The 16,041-nt window shown below is 38.4% G+C and overlaps 2 protein-coding genes across 2 annotated transcripts in view; one reads left to right on the forward strand and one right to left on the reverse strand.

The window, feature by feature from the left end:
* Positions 1-16,041, reverse strand: part of LOC110457176 (huntingtin-like) — a 60,327-nt gene that overhangs the window by 11,817 nt on the left and 32,469 nt on the right. The window contains exons 41-51 of the mRNA XM_021508323.1: positions 14,784-14,864; positions 14,429-14,551; positions 13,310-13,486; positions 12,930-13,036; positions 12,444-12,598; positions 11,297-11,365; positions 11,048-11,153; positions 10,380-10,670; positions 9,666-9,821; positions 6,860-7,047; positions 5,290-5,404 (exon numbers count right to left, since the gene is read on the reverse strand). Coding sequence (XP_021363998.1) covers positions 5,290-5,404; positions 6,860-7,047; positions 9,666-9,821; positions 10,380-10,670; positions 11,048-11,153; positions 11,297-11,365; positions 12,444-12,598; positions 12,930-13,036; positions 13,310-13,486; positions 14,429-14,551; positions 14,784-14,864 — 1,568 coding nt within the window. The remainder of the gene's footprint in view (positions 1-5,289; positions 5,405-6,859; positions 7,048-9,665; positions 9,822-10,379; positions 10,671-11,047; positions 11,154-11,296; positions 11,366-12,443; positions 12,599-12,929; positions 13,037-13,309; positions 13,487-14,428; positions 14,552-14,783; positions 14,865-16,041) is intronic.
* LOC110457177 lies at positions 628-4,224 on the forward strand. Its single transcript, XM_021508324.1, has 2 exons — positions 628-1,251; positions 2,313-4,224. Exon 2 carries the CDS (start codon positions 2,369-2,371, stop codon positions 3,962-3,964), a length of 1,596 nt encoding a protein of 531 aa, XP_021363999.1. The 5' UTR covers positions 628-1,251; positions 2,313-2,368; the 3' UTR covers positions 3,965-4,224.

Here is a 16,041-nt window from a genome sequence, read left to right on the forward strand (position 1 = left end):
AGTTGGTTTGAGCACAGAATCCACGCTTGAGCATGAGAACGGTTTCATGAATACGGGCCCTGGTTTTACAATGATAGAAAAGTCAAGATTTGTGTTCATGTACTTTATTAAATATTACATATATTTTATATTATTTCACATAGCAACATATAACACTATTTGAGGCACACAATCAAAACCTTTTCCAAAGGCTGGTCCCATATGAGTATCTACCAGGTACCTGTGTACAATAGTTTTAAACCCCCTATAAAGGGTCAAACACATTCATACAATCACACCAGGATTCAAACATTGACATATAATTTATAGGCCTAACAGTGGAGTTTTTTTTTAAATAAAAGGTCAACCTAATTTACATATTCTCTTACCCGGTAGTATACCATGTTCCTGTTTTCAGGACACATAACACCTTTGTATTGTATACAGATACACATGTATACCATTATTAGTAATCATTTCTTAAACAATGCCAGAATTGTATACATTTGATAAATTTGTATATATATGAGTGAATTAACAAAACACAAATGAATAAGTTTGCAAAATATCAAGTTTTTGCATTGAAATTGAAAGCAAACACGTATTAAACTAAGCACTAATAATGATAATAACTATTATGGTCAGTTGACAGACTGGCCTATACCCATTACAGCCAGCTGGAACATTGATGACAAATACATGACATGTGAAGTATTACAGCATACATATCATTATTATAATGTACAGTATATACACCTACACAAACAGATGTATGTACGTTAAACAATCATTACAATTATCATAAGAACTATTGACATTCGACCTACCATATTAATATTTTATTTGTAAGTATGGTGGGCCAGATTTATACAATTAAACAGTAAATTAATTAGTACTGACACTAGCTTCTGGAGTGTGACAGATAAACAATGTCTGCAGTAGGCGATTCGGAGTATCTATAACAAAGAGCTGTCATTGTGTAATTGTCACGCTCCATGACTGCATTGGATGATTGACCAGAGAGCTGGGCTGAGATTGTCCGACAAAACACTACACACTCCCGCCGACCATACCCAGCTAGACATTGTGTGGACATTTAAATCAGACCTATAGAGTTTCAGCCTGCTGCTGATGTTGTCTGAGACAAGGTGAACACCGGCCAAAACTTGTTCTAGCTTTGAGGATAAGATCTGCTATAAAGCACTCAGCTTTTCATACACTGCGGCCAAAGTTTTGTAAAGATCTGTTGGCCTATCAGTGTTAGTACTGAAGGTAAGGATTATCAAAGATTTTAATCACTTAAAATTATATTTTGTTTCATATAAAGAAAATAAGAAGAAAAATCAGTGATAATAAATATAACGACAATTTGAAACCATGCAGTCTAACATTAGTATCTTATAATTATCAGCTATGACTTAAACAACAAAGAAAATAATATTTGAATTAATGATGTTCTTGCAGAAAAAAAGTTTTAGAATATCAATATGAAAATTCATATTTGCAAATTCAGAACTATTTTATGTTTAACCCATCAAATAAAAAGACAGTTGCATTAATACAACATAAACACTACTGTGATACATGTATACTCATGCATATTGTCTTATATAACAAGTGTAAGATGTCCTTATGATCATGACATCACAGATGATTTAATTAATTAATGATATCACAGTAAAACACACATGATTTAACAGACATTGAAATCTTGGAATTTCTGTTCCATAAAAGATTTATAAATTTGTCAAACTAAAATTTCCTTTTTAATAAAACTCCTTTTTTTGTATAAGATTATATATACATAAATCTGTTTCTCATTAAGCTGAACATAAACTGGATAGAAGTATAAACTAGAACACTGACAGGTCAGCAAGGGCCCGCCACATGCCTGACCCTATGTATATACCCTCAAAGGTCTATCTTTAGAAACAGAATCTTTTTAAACCTCTAGTGCACATTTACATTTCACAGTGTATCACTGTGTCAAATTTAAGAAAGTTTTTTTTGTTTATTCAGTGATAAGGACTGTACCCCCTTCCCCCTCCCCTTGTCTATTTTTTAAACAGTGACCTTGGCTTTGAACTTAGAAACTTTTTAACCCACAAATTAACATGTCGAAGCATATCACCATGTCAGATTTTAGAAAGATAAGTCTTTTGGATTCCCAAAGTTAAATTTGCACAACAAGATGCAAATCAACTCAAATCATAACCTATCATATGCATACTTAGAAATTTCAAAATGTTTCAAACACATTTTGTTTTCTGATCCTTGCTTATTGTGATATTTAATAATTAAGTTAAAATTACATGTGTATTCTATATTTACAGATCTGTTACACACAGATGCAGTGATGACAACATAGACCTAACTGTCCACACACAGGATGTCTATAAATAAGCCCCTAGACCCTGGACAGGAGACTGTGTCCCTGTGTCAGCACCACCCCTGGGAGGAGCTGATCTACAGCTGTTCCGACTGTGATGGCTGCATGGCATGTCCTGAGTGTGTGACCTCCACACATCAAGGTCACAATCTGATCAAGCTCATAAACACACCTGACTTCATCTGGAAAAAGCTCATTCAGCACTACATAGAGAAAGCTGAAAAGTTTGAGATCCCAAAAATATTAAAAGAACTACAATTTTCTGAGGAGAAACTGGAACAGAACCGAAAACATTATCAAGAGCTGATTGGTGTCGTACAACGGCGAGGGGAGGAGCTTAAAGCAGAGATTGACAAGATCACACTACGTCACGTTTCCACCATCACAGAGGTAGCTAAGGAGAACACAGTGTACATAGATTACTACCGTGGCGAGCTGAACACGCTCCACACAGAAATAATTTATGCTCTCCGCAAGTGTCATCAGGCCAACGACACTGAGGATTTCTCCATCGTATTGGACTCTGAGAAGATTATCCGTGCAGGGCTCAAGCTTCCAAGAGTTCCTATCACCCAGACAACCAAGTACAAGCTAGGTTCCTCGCCCCTGCCCCTGTTGGAGGCGGCCTTCGGTAACGTAGAGGTTGTAGGGTACAGACCTAAACAGCTGTCCCCACTGGCACCACAGGCTGTGAAGAAAGTGGATAAACCCGTGCCAAGTCCAGTGACAGCACTGTACAGTCTTCTGTCCGAATTTCGCAACCTGACAGACATTACATCCCTAGTGCCGACGGAAGGTGTGTACACCTGGGTTAGTAACGAGGAGAAGAAGGAGGTGGTCCTTCTGGACAGGGCGGGTGATGTCAAACAGAGCACAAGTCTGGGTCTTCACGTCCGGGACATCTGTACCTCTCCTGTCACCAACAACCTGTGGTGCTGTAGCGAGTATGACTACAGTGTACGTGAGATGACCAACCCCACTAAAACAGTAGTCAGACTCAACTTTCCATTTGTCCCACGAGCACTTGCCCTGACCCATGACGAAGATGTGGTTGTCGGGACATTCCGAAAAGTGTGTGTTTACAACCTGGAGGGTGATGAACTTTTCACAGCATCTTTGGACAAACTTGGGCGTCGGATCATCGCGTCACCCCAACACATCAGCGTGTGTCCCACCTCCGGAAATATCGCTGTGGTTGACTGGGATGAACAGTCTCACGAGGGTAAGGGCAGCCCCTGTGTCACTGTGCTGACCTCTGACCTTCAGCTACTGTTCCAATACCGTGGCCCCACCACAGCAACAAAGCCACGCCGGTCTGGTAAACCCAGAGCAGCATCTGCCAGCGCTGGGAGGAACAAGAAGGTGCCACCGTCTACGTTCTGGCCTTCAGATGCATGTTATGATGCTGCTGGACAACTGTTCATTGCTGAGCGGACAACTAAGTCGGTCCAGATGGTCAGCAATGATGGTCAGTTCATGCGGAATCTCTACACAGACCAAGAATTTGGTCCCAAAACCATCGGTGTACAGACTGGAGGTGTTTTATGGATTGGCTTTGACTTTGGAATTGTGAAGGTCATCAAGTACAAACAGTGAGAATGAGATAGAGTCAAAGGTCACAATGTCTTAATAGGAGTGAAGGGTCAACAAGTGAAAAACACTGAGTTAGGAGGCAAAAGTCAACTATTAGTACAAGCATACAGACAGTGATGGAAGTTAAGAGGCAAAAGTCAACTATTAGTACAAGCATGCAGACAGTGATGGAAGTTAGGAGGCAAAAGTCAACTATTAGTACATGCATGCAGACAGTGATGGAAGTTTGGAAGCAAAAGTCAATTATTAGTACAAGCATGCAGACAGTGATGGAATTTAAGAGGCAAAAGTCAACGATTAGTACAAGCATGCAGACAGTGATGGAATTTAAGAGGCAAAAGTCAACGATTAGTACAAGCATGCAGACAGTGATGGAAGGTAGGAAGCAAAAGTCAAATATTAGTACAAGCATGCAGACAGTGATGGAAGTTAGGAAGCACAAGACAACTATTAGTACAAGCAGACAGACAGTGATGGAAGTTCGGAAGCAAAAGTCAAATATTAGTACAAGCATGCAGACAGTGATGGAATTTAAGAGGCAAAAGTCCACTATTAGTACAAGCGTACAGACAGTGATGGCAGTTAGGAAGCAAAAGTCGACTATTAGTACAAGCATACAGCCAGTGATGGAAGTTAGGAAGCAATAGTCAACTATTAGTAGGGGGATACAGACAGTGATGTAAGTTAGGAGGCAAAAGACAACTATTAGTACAAGCAGACAGACAGTGATGGAAGATAGGAAGCAAAAGACAATTATTAGTACAAGCATACAGGCAGTGATGGAAGTTAAGAGGCAAAAGTCAACGATTAGTACAAGCATGCAGACAGTGATGGAATTTAAGAGGCAAAAGTCAACCATTAGTACAAGCATACAGCCAGTCTTGGAAGATAGGAGGCAAAAGGCAACTGTTAGAACAAGCATACAGACAGTGATTGAAGTTAGGAAGCAATAGTCAACTATTAGTAGGGGGATACAGACAGTGATGGAATTTAGGAGGCAAAAGTCAACGATTAGTACAAGCATGCAGACAGTGATGGAATTTAGGAGGCAAAAGTCAACCATTAGTACAAGCATACAGACAGTGATGGAAGCAAGGGCCATCAACCATAAATACAGACTATGAAAGAGTCAAAGCTGATACAACAGCCATCAACTTAAAAAGCAGGGGAAAAAAATAATTAAGCAGATTGTTATGTCGACAAGAAAAAAGGTTATCATAACAATGTTAAATGAAGATGTAAGACAATCTTGGCCTGTACTGTCTTGTGACAAATCCACTTGGGAGTGAAAATCGTATTTGCCAGTCTCTCAGTTGTAGGTAACTTACCTGGAGAACTTTGCTGGGGAACTCCAGGTCCTTGAGATCTATGTGGTAGTTCTCCATGATGTAAAACACTGTTGACCACATGGTCAGCATGTAGTTCTGACTGGTGATACAGGTTCTGGAATAGACAGGTTCAAACTCAGGTTTTACTTCCCAACAAAGGTTCACTATACATCTTTGAAAATGATTCTAACATGCCTTATATATATATCCTGCAACACGTTTGTCAATCTGTTGTTATAACTTGTTGAGAATTACTCATTGAATATTTGATACAATCTCACAAAGCTTACCTCATTCAACGACATTCTCAGAAAATTGGAGGAAACTCCAGTTAATCTACGGTAGATTGAATAAGAACACACACACCACCCTCCTTCCTTCTATTTTCAAATGCTGAATACAGTAAAACCCTGTTTACTCAAACTCGTAAGGTCCAGATCAATTGTTCGAGGAATACATGGTATTCGATGAATCAGAGGTTCCACTGAAACCGTCATTTTTTTTATCAGGTGGGACAACAGACAGTACGAGCACTGCAACTATCACAGATAGTAGACAATAGAAGTAAAAAGGAAGTTCAATCAAGATGACAGCATTTAATAAGATTTAAAATAGCTAAATAATGAAAACATATAGCCACTGGTATTAAGGAAGTAAATAAAATTAAAAAGCTGCATGTGTAACATACTTGTCGTTTTGATATTGTCCACAATATTGTAATCAGCTACATTAATTTTACAAAATATCAAAACGAAACAATTTGATCATTTTAAAACAAACAAAATCTTGAATCCTTGTCATAATGTTGATTGATAACGAAATTAACAACCACAACATATTCAAGTTTGAATATCTTAAAAGTTTGTCGGATTACGCTATGTGATTTCCGCTTAATATTTCCATGCCGAAATATGGTTCTACACACAAAGTGAATTAACACCTCCGCCCAATCATCGATGTCAAAATATCGTCTGGAGAAAATAAATATGCACACAAAATGATAATGCAGCTACAACAGGGTAACGGTACAGCTATTTAATGATACTGCCGTTAATCCTCTGACATTCAGCCGACACCTGAATAAGCACAATGAGCAAGTGGACCGCAGTCTGTGCCTCAAGACATGTCGACGGCAGTGCCAGTACCTGTGATACACAGGTAAAATATCAGTCGGTTGTGACAGGTCACACCTGTTCGACGAATAGATAGGATTAATACTATGACCATGAAGAGTCGGGAACAAATTTTTGTTCGAGGAATAACGGTTCGACTAATCGGGGTTACTTTACAAAGAATATGTACGAATTCGGTCGGGACCAAACGAACTGTTCGAGGAATGAGGTATTCGAGTAAACTGAGTTTGAGGAAGTGGGGTTTTAGTGTAACTCATTTTCCTTGAGTGGCACAGTAGGTTATTTCAAGATGGATGTTCCATTGACAGAAATATTATGATGTCTTGTCTACTTAAACTATGCAATAAATGCAGTGTTATATTTCTTGTTATTTGAAAACATTGATGAAACTTGTATAAAAGATATCATTTTACACTACAAGAAAAACAATGACTTACTGGCTGACTGATGATAAGTTTCGGAGAAGGAAGTCTGTTGCTAAGGGAATAAGTAACTTGGTAACATCCTGTATTCCTGCCTCCAATAGATAGAGTGTTCCATGCAGAGCCCCAATTCTGCTTGGTAAGTGTGGACTCCTGAAGCCTGCATCAATGATCTTCATCAATTTCTCTGTTGCAGCATTGTCCTAAATAAAAAAGGGTTTCATTTTCATAATAAGGATGTAAATTCATTTAAGAGTATTAAAGTGAGAATCATATAATTGTGACACAAATAAAATATCAATCAATACATTTTGAGCAATTTTAATTGATAGAGTTGAAAACTGCTTTCAAATTCAGAAAGTAAAAAAAAAAAAAGAGTCCTAGAAATCATCCATATTGAAGGAAAGATTGAAATTTCAACTTGTGTCATATTTATTTAGATTCCCATTACAACAGTTTATCATAACTTTATATAATACATACTATACTGGCAGCCTATCCGATATATATGAAAATAGTTAATTTTAAGGTTACTGACCATGCTGGCAACAAAGGAACATACAACAACAGTTATTTATAGGTTACAAACCATGCTGGTAACCTTGGTACATACAACAATAGTTATTTATAGGCTACAAACCAGGCTGGCAACCTTGGTACATACAACAACAGTTATTTATAGGGTACAGACCATGCTGGTAACCTTGGTACATACAACAATAGTTATTTATAGGGTACAGACCATGCTGGTAACCTTGGTACATACAATCATATTTATTTAGATTCCCATTACAACAGTTTATCATAACTTTATATAATACATACTATACTGGCAGCCTATCCGATATATATGAAAATAGTTAATTTTAAGGTTACTGACCATGCTGGCAACAAAGGAACATACAACAACAGTTATTTATAGGGTACAGACCATGCTGGTAACCTTGGTACATACAGGAAAGATTGAAATTTCAACTTGTGTCATATTTATTTAGATTCCCATTACAACAGTTTATCATAACTTTATATAACACATACTATACTGGCAGCCTATCCGATATATATGAAAATAGTTAATTTTAAGGTTACTGACCATGCTGGCAACAAAGGAACATACAACAACAGTTATTTATAGGGTACAGACCATGCTGGTAACCTTGGTACATACAATCATATTTATTTAGATTCCCATTACAACAGTTTATCATAACTTTATATAATACATACTATACGGGCAGCCTATCCGATATATATGAAAATAGTTAATTTTAAGGTTACTGACCATGCTGGCAACAAAGGAGCATACAACAACAGTTATTTATAGGTTACAGATCATGCTGGCAACCTTGGTACATACAACAATAGTTATTTATAGGCTACAAACCATGCTGGTAACCTTGGTACATACAACAATAGTTATTTAGAGGTTACAGACCATGCTGGTAACCTTGGTACATACAATCATATTTATTTAGATTCCCATTACAACAGTTTATCATAACTTTATATAATACATACTATACGGGCAGCCTATCCGATATATATGAAAATAGTTAATTTTAAGGTTACTGACCATGCTGGCAACAAAGGAACATACAACAACAGTTATTTATAGGGTACAGACCATGCTGGTAACCTTGGTACATATAACAACAGTTATTTATAGGTTACAAACCATGCTGGCAACCTTGGTACATACAACATTAGTTATTTATAGGTTACAAACCATGCTGGTAACCTTGGGACATACAACAACAGTTATTTATAGGTTACAGACAATGCTGGCAACCTTGGTATATACAACATCAGTTATTTATAGGTTACAGACCATGCTGGCAACCTTGGTACATACAACATTAGTTATTTATAGGTTACAGACCATGCTGGCAACCTTGGTACATACAACAATAGTTATTTATAGGGTACAGACCATGCTGGTAACCTTGGTACATACAACAATAGTTATTTATAGGCTACAAACCAGGCTGGTAACCTTGGTACATACAACAACAGTTATTTATAGGTTACAGACCATGCTGGTAACCTTGGTACATATAACAACAGTTATTTATAGGTTACAAACCATGATGGTAACCTTGGTACATACAACAACAGTTATTTAAAGGTTACAGACCATGCTGGCAACCTTGGTACATACAACAATAGTTATTTATAGGCTACAAACCAGGCTGGCAACCTTGGTACATACAACAACAGTTATTTATAGATTACAGACCATGCTGGTAACTTAAGTACATACAACATTAGTTATTTATAGGTTACAAACCATACTGGTAACCTTAGTACATACAACAACAGTTATTTATAGGTTACATACCATGCTGGTAACCTTGGTACATACAACAATAGTTATTTATAGGCTACAAACCAGGCTGGTAACCTTGGTACATACAACAACAGTTATTTAAAGGTTACAGACCATGCTGGCAACCTTGGTACATACAACATTAGTTATTTATAGGTTACAAACCATGCTGGTAACCTTGGTACATACAACAATGGTTATTTATAGGCTACAAACCAGGCTGGTAAGCTTGGTACATACAACAACAGTTATTTATAGGTTACATACCATGCTGGTAACCTTGGTACATACAACAATAGTTATTTATAGGCTACAAACCATGCTGGTAACCTTGGTACATACAACATTAGTTATTTATAGGTTACAAACCATACTGGTAACCTTAGTACATACAACAACAGTTATTTATAGGTTACAGATCATGCTGGCAACCTTGGTACATACAACAACAGTTATTTATAGGTTACAGACCATGCTGGTAACTTAAGTACATACCATGCCCACCACAGCGGCAGCCTTACAGATGCCCACATTGAGGTATTGCATGATGACTTCGTCCTCCTGTGGATGGGTCTTGTACACGTCCAGTAGTACCTCTTGCATCCAGTCATACTGCTCCCTCTCCATAAACAAATCTGACAGGCACACAATCTGTAACACAGCATTTGATTGGTCTATCAATTTGTAACACAGCATGTGATTGGTCTATCAATTTGTAACAAAACATTACATTTGTTACACACTATGTAACAGCATATTATTGTCTGGGAATGCACACAATCTGTCACAGAGCAAGTGATTGGTCTTACAATTTTTAACAAAACATCTCATTGGTTACACAATATGTAACAGCATATTATTGTCTGGGAATGCACACAATCTGTCACAGAGCAAGTGATTGGTCTTACAATTTGTAACAAAACATCTCATTGCTTACACAATATGTAACAGGGAATGTAATTTGTGAAACAATTCATAACAGAACAGTTCATTGGTCACACATTATCAAAGAATTCATATTTTTCGTCAAGAATGTACAAAATTTGTAATACAAGATGTGATTGGAACAGAGCATGTCAATGTTAAAACAGAAGCAGAACTAGAAATGTAATCACTGTATAGTTACATACAGAAAACTACAATGCATCAGCATATATACCAATTTAATCACAGAAGTAAAAGTGTAAAACTAGACACAGGAATACGTACAGACTTAACGACCTCATTCTTGAGCATGAGAGGTGGTCTGGGAGTGGTCAGCATCCATTGACCATAAAGCTCTAACAGGAACTGAAGACAAGAGTGGATGTCCAGTCCACTGAGGTTAACTGACCGCTCCCGCCGCTCTCTTTCAAAGGACAGGAGTGGGAACTGTTGACGTGAGCGGCCAGGCGTGCCTGGAGAGTCTGTGGTAGGGCTATCTGGGGAATCAGTGGTGTCTGACTCAGCAATGTGGAAATCAAGGGCCCCCACAATCGACCAGATAGCCTCTATTGCAATCTGTAAAACATCATTGTAATGGTGAGAAATTTCTTTTATTGAAACCTCCATCAAAATACTGATTTAAGACTAAACTGACTATATTTCTTTTCCCATATCAGAGGTGTACAATTTTATACTAAGAGTTTCGGCTTGCATGCAGATTTTTAAGAATTCCACAAGTCCTACCAAATTGTTCATAGTAAATACTGATAGGATTTTCACAAGTCCTGGCATAAAATGTACTAGCCCCACACCCAAGGCTCATAGATTGTACACCCCCGCCATATTTTGAGTAATTGGGGAATAAAATATGTGTTTGAAAGCAAAAACAAAAAAACCACCTCAACCTCATAAAAAATAACTGATGTGAACACCTTAACGTATATATGACATACCTGTCCTAGGGTGTAGTCATCGGCCATGATTTCCCGCTCCAAGTTACTGTCAAACATGTATCGTAGCAGGTCCTTCTCGTCACTACTGCAGCCTGATCTCACCATCCTACAACAGACACACAGAGCCATGTGAAGATACACAAAAAACTAAATAAAATTGATACAGGGAAACAAGTTAATGTCTTGTTTGAACAGTTTCTATTTTATTGAGATGTATCCTTTTAATCAGAAAGTGTGATGGTGACGTACCTGCGGCAGTGTAGATTGTGGACTTCCTGTTCTATCACACCTCGTATCACAGTCAGCTTCTTCCCACACCTGGAAATAATCAATATTTCATTAATATATATGAAAAATATTATCAAATGTATGTAATAGTACACATACTCAGCTAAAATTCACTGAAATATATCACCCCTGCCACCCTAGTAATGTCCATGATGTCTTTCCTGTATACAACCCTGAGAGTTTTACATAACCCTGTCACCGAATCCAATCATGGTTCACACATCTATGAAGTTTCATAAGAAAATCTGAACTCTACCTTGTATAGAGGAAACCAAGGGGCTTGTCCCTATGTGTTATACATTGGTAAGCCTACCTTGTATGGAGGAAACCAAGGGGCGTGTCCCTATGTGTTATACATTGGTAACCCTTCCTTGTATGGAGGAAACCAAGGGGCTTGTCCCTGTGTTATACATTTGTAGCCCTACCTTGTATGGAAGAAACCAAGGGGCATGTTCCTAGGTGTTATACAGTGGTAGCCCTTCCTTGTATGGAGGAAACCAAGGGGCTTGTTCATATGTGTTATACATTGGTAAGCCTACCTTGGATAGAGGAAACCAAGGGGCTTGTCCCTATGGGTTATACATTGGTAAGCCTACCTTGTATAGAGGAAACCAAGGGGCTTGTCCCTATGTGTATACATTGGTAAGCCTACCTTGGATGGAGGAAACCAAGGGGCTTGTTCCTATGTGTTATACATTGGTAGACCTACCTTGTATGGAGGAAACCAAGGGGCTTGTCCCTATGTGTTATACATTGGTAAGCCTTCCTTGTATGGAGGAAACCAAGGGGCTTGTCCCTATGGGTTATACATTGGTAAGCCTACCTTGTATAGAGGAAACCAAGGGGCTTGTTCCTATGTGTTATACATTTGTAGCCCTACCTTGTATGGAAGAAACCAAGGGCCTTGTTCCTACGTGTTATACATTGGTAGCCCTACCTTGTATGGAGGAAACCATGGGGCTTGTCCCTATGTGTTATACATTGGTAAGCCTCCCTTGTATGGAGGAAACCAAGGGGCTTGTTCCTATGTGTTATACATTGGTAGACCTACCTTGTATGGAGGAAACCAAGGGGCCTGTCCCTATGCGTTATACATTGATAACCCTACCTTGTATGGAGGAAACCAAGGGGCTTGTCCCTGGGCCTGATCTCGTAGGAGCTGTAGCTGGTATTGCCTGGTACAGGGATCAGAGTGGATTGTATGAGGAGAGACGTGATGGCTTTCACTGCTATCACAGTACACTGGGCACGCTCCATCTCCTCCTAGGGGAAAATACACCCTCATCTTAATACCTCATATTCTTCTAGATTATCTTTTATTGAATTACATATGTTAATCCCTGATATTCTTAATCAAATTCATATTCTAGAATTTTAAAAATGTCCTAATATCTGATGTAAATTAACGGAATTGAATGTTTCTTACAAGTCAAGAATCTGTGTTTTAGAGAAAATAACTATTACAGTTCAGCTTTATTAACTATTTGTTCATGGTATTTAAGCACATTTATTAAATATAAATCACAATGCAATTTATTCATACTGCAGTATCCTTAAGCCAATACCTACCTATTCATAATGACAGTTGTCTTACCTCAGGGGAGATAACCATTTCCTCCCCATTGGATGGTATTGGAACAGGATTAACAACAGACAATAAACTCATCCATGTCTCCTCAAACTGCTGCCGATTAATCCAACCTATTCAGAAACAAGTCCAGTTTAACAAACTAAATGTTTCTTGAAAACCCATCCATCTTGATTTGTTTTGCCTATTTCAGTGTACAATATCTCAGATCTGTTGAATTAAAAGGCATTTGACAGCTGTTTCTTTTCATCATCATTCATATAATTTTTATTCATATTTTTGCATATTTACACGATACAATATAGAAAGGAACCTATTTCTTCAAATTATATCATTAATAATTCATCTTTGTTTTTAAGAGGCTAAACAAATTCTAAAGGTCATACCTAGAGAGTTGATCCTAAACACATATTCCCTCAACACATCCTTGTCCTCGAGAAAGTCAACTGGCAGGGGAGGTAACTTGGTCTTGGGTTCCCCATTAGGCGAGGGTATCCAGCCCATCTTCCAGACTATGGACGGGGTTCTGGCATAACTGTTGAGCACTGGTTGTCTTCCTAAACCTGCAAAGGACAGTCACCAGAGAGAATTATACATGGTGACAAAAATATTTCATTCTCGCACATTCCTCATGGAAATTTCCTTTTATGCTCAGAAGAGCAAAAGATACATGTCCCTGTAACCTAGTTTTAGTGAGTGACACCCCTTCACCCAAGCTGTTACAGCACATGGCATTACAAAGAAACTCAGGTCCAGGAAAACAATTTTCACACACACACACACACTGACAACTATGTATCTCTCTTTTCAAACATGAGTATGATAATTAACAAGAGGCCCAATGGGCCTGAATCGCTCACCTGGTATTAATCTCACACTTGTAATCTTAAAAGTGGACTAATATACAGCTACAGGCAAAATATCTGTGTTCGATCCATTTGAATCTATTAAATGATTTAAACATATGACGCCTGCGACCTTGAGACCTTGAAAGTTTATAGCAATCCGTCCCGACATATTTCTGGCTAAATATCATTACCCTGGACCTTTTGAATATTCAGGAAAAGTCATTTAAAGATTTAAACATATTTGATCCCTGTGACCTTGAATATGAGCAAAGGTCATTCATTAGAACAAACTTGTAATTGGTAGCCCTTCATCCGAGCATGTTAATGGCCAAATATCATTATCCAAGGCCTTTTGGTTATACAAAAGAAGTTGTTTAAAGTTTTTAACATATTTGACCCCTGTGACCTTGAAAATAGATGAAGGTCATTTATTTGAACAAACTTGGTAGCCCTTCATCCCAGTTTGCCTCTGGCCAAATATCATAAACCTAGGCCTTTCGGTTATTAAGAAGAAGTCGTTTAAAGTAAAATATTGACGCCGGACGACGGACGGACGCGGGACGCCGCACCACGGCATAAGCTCACTTGGCACTTCGTGCCAGGTGAGCTTAAAACGATAAATACTGTCTGATCTAGTTTCAATAAAATGTGGTTTACCTGTGATAATGTTCCTGAGATTTTGTTGTAAAAAGCTGGGTATCACCTTGGACCCGCCTGACAACTGCCGCTGAGAAAATTCCTCCAGCTCCGACACCTGGTCACATGCCCTAATGATCAAATCTGCAGAAAACACAAGGGTTAAGTAATGTTGATTAATGCCAGAAATCCCCTTTAGTAAGCAATTATTGGGGTTAACAGACTTTGTTTAAAATTAAGATTAGAGATTTCAAGACATTGAGGTCTTTCAAAAATCAATGAACTCTGGTTCAACATATATTTTCACCTTTACAAAAACATCTAATATTGTTTATCTATGATAACAGTCATTCTATAAAATAGCTTTTACACTGACCGCTCTGAGTTTCCTTGGAATGTTCCCATGCCGAGTTATGGGCTGATGATGACACAAGCTTCTCCCCTGGCACCACAATTACTGTAATATACACATAATGAAATATTTCAGAATTTCGCAGCCAATTAAGCCATTCCAATCAATTCAATAACAACAATAGATTGTTTCTTTCATTAAACAAAAATTAGTATAAAGCACACCAAAGCATACAATTTACTGGAGTATACAGCCCAGTAGCCTTTCCCAACAGTAGAAGTACATGAGTACTCAGTCTATACTGGAGTAGTCAGCCTTGTAGCCTTTCCCAACAGTAAAAGTACATGAGTACTCAGTCTATACAGGAGTAGTCAGCCTGATAGCCTTTCCCATCAGTAAAAGTACATGAGGACTTAGTCTATACAGGAGTATTCAGCCTGGTAGCCATTCCCTTCAGTAAAAGTACATGAGTAGTCTATACAGGAGAAGTCAGCCTGGTAGCCTTTCCCATCAGTAAAAGTACATGAGTTCTCAGTCTTTACAGGAGTAGTCAGCCTGATAGCCTTTCCCATCAGTAAAAGAACATGAGTACTTAGTCTATACAGGAGTAGTCATCCTGGTAGCCTTTCCCAACAGTAGAAGTACATGAGTACTGAGTCTATACTGGAGTAGTCAGCCTTGTAGCCTTTCCCAACAGTAAAAGAACATGAGTACTCAGTCTTTACAGGAGTAGTCAGCCTGGTAGCCTTTCCCATCAGTAAAAGTACATGAGTACTTAGTCTATACAGGAGTATTCAGCCTGGTAGCCATTCCCTTCAGTAAAAGTACATGAGTACTTAGTCTATACAGGAGTAGTCAGCCTGGTAGCCTTTCCCAACAGTAAAAGTACATGAGTACTCAGTCTTTACAGGAGTAGTCAGCTTGGTAGCCTTTCCCATCAGTAAAAGTACATGAGTACTTAGTCTATACAGGAGTATTCAGCCTGGTAGCCATTCCCTTCAGTAAAGTACATGAGTACTTAGTCTATACAGGAGTAGTCAGCCTGGTAGCCTTTCCCAACAGTAAAAGTCGTCTTTACAGGAGTATTCAGCCTGGTAGCCTTTCCCTTCAGTAAAAGTACATGAGTACTCAGTCTATACAGGAGTATTCAGCCTGGTAGCCTATCCCTTCAGTAAAAGTATGAGTACTCAGTCTATACAGGAGTAGTCAGCCTGGTAGCCTTTCCCAACAGTAAAAGTACATGAGTACTCAGTCTATACAGGAGTAGTCAGCCTGGTAGCCT

Source organism: Mizuhopecten yessoensis, unplaced genomic scaffold (genome assembly GCF_002113885.1).
Source record: "Mizuhopecten yessoensis strain PY_sf001 unplaced genomic scaffold, ASM211388v2 scaffold9033, whole genome shotgun sequence".
Classification (NCBI taxonomy): Eukaryota; Metazoa; Mollusca; class Bivalvia; order Pectinida; family Pectinidae; genus Mizuhopecten; species Mizuhopecten yessoensis.

Coding starts and splice junctions, on each gene's coding strand:
- LOC110457177 (XM_021508324.1), top strand. CDS start 2,369: ATGTCTATAAATAAGCCCCTAGACCCTGGACAGGAGACTGTGTCCCTG.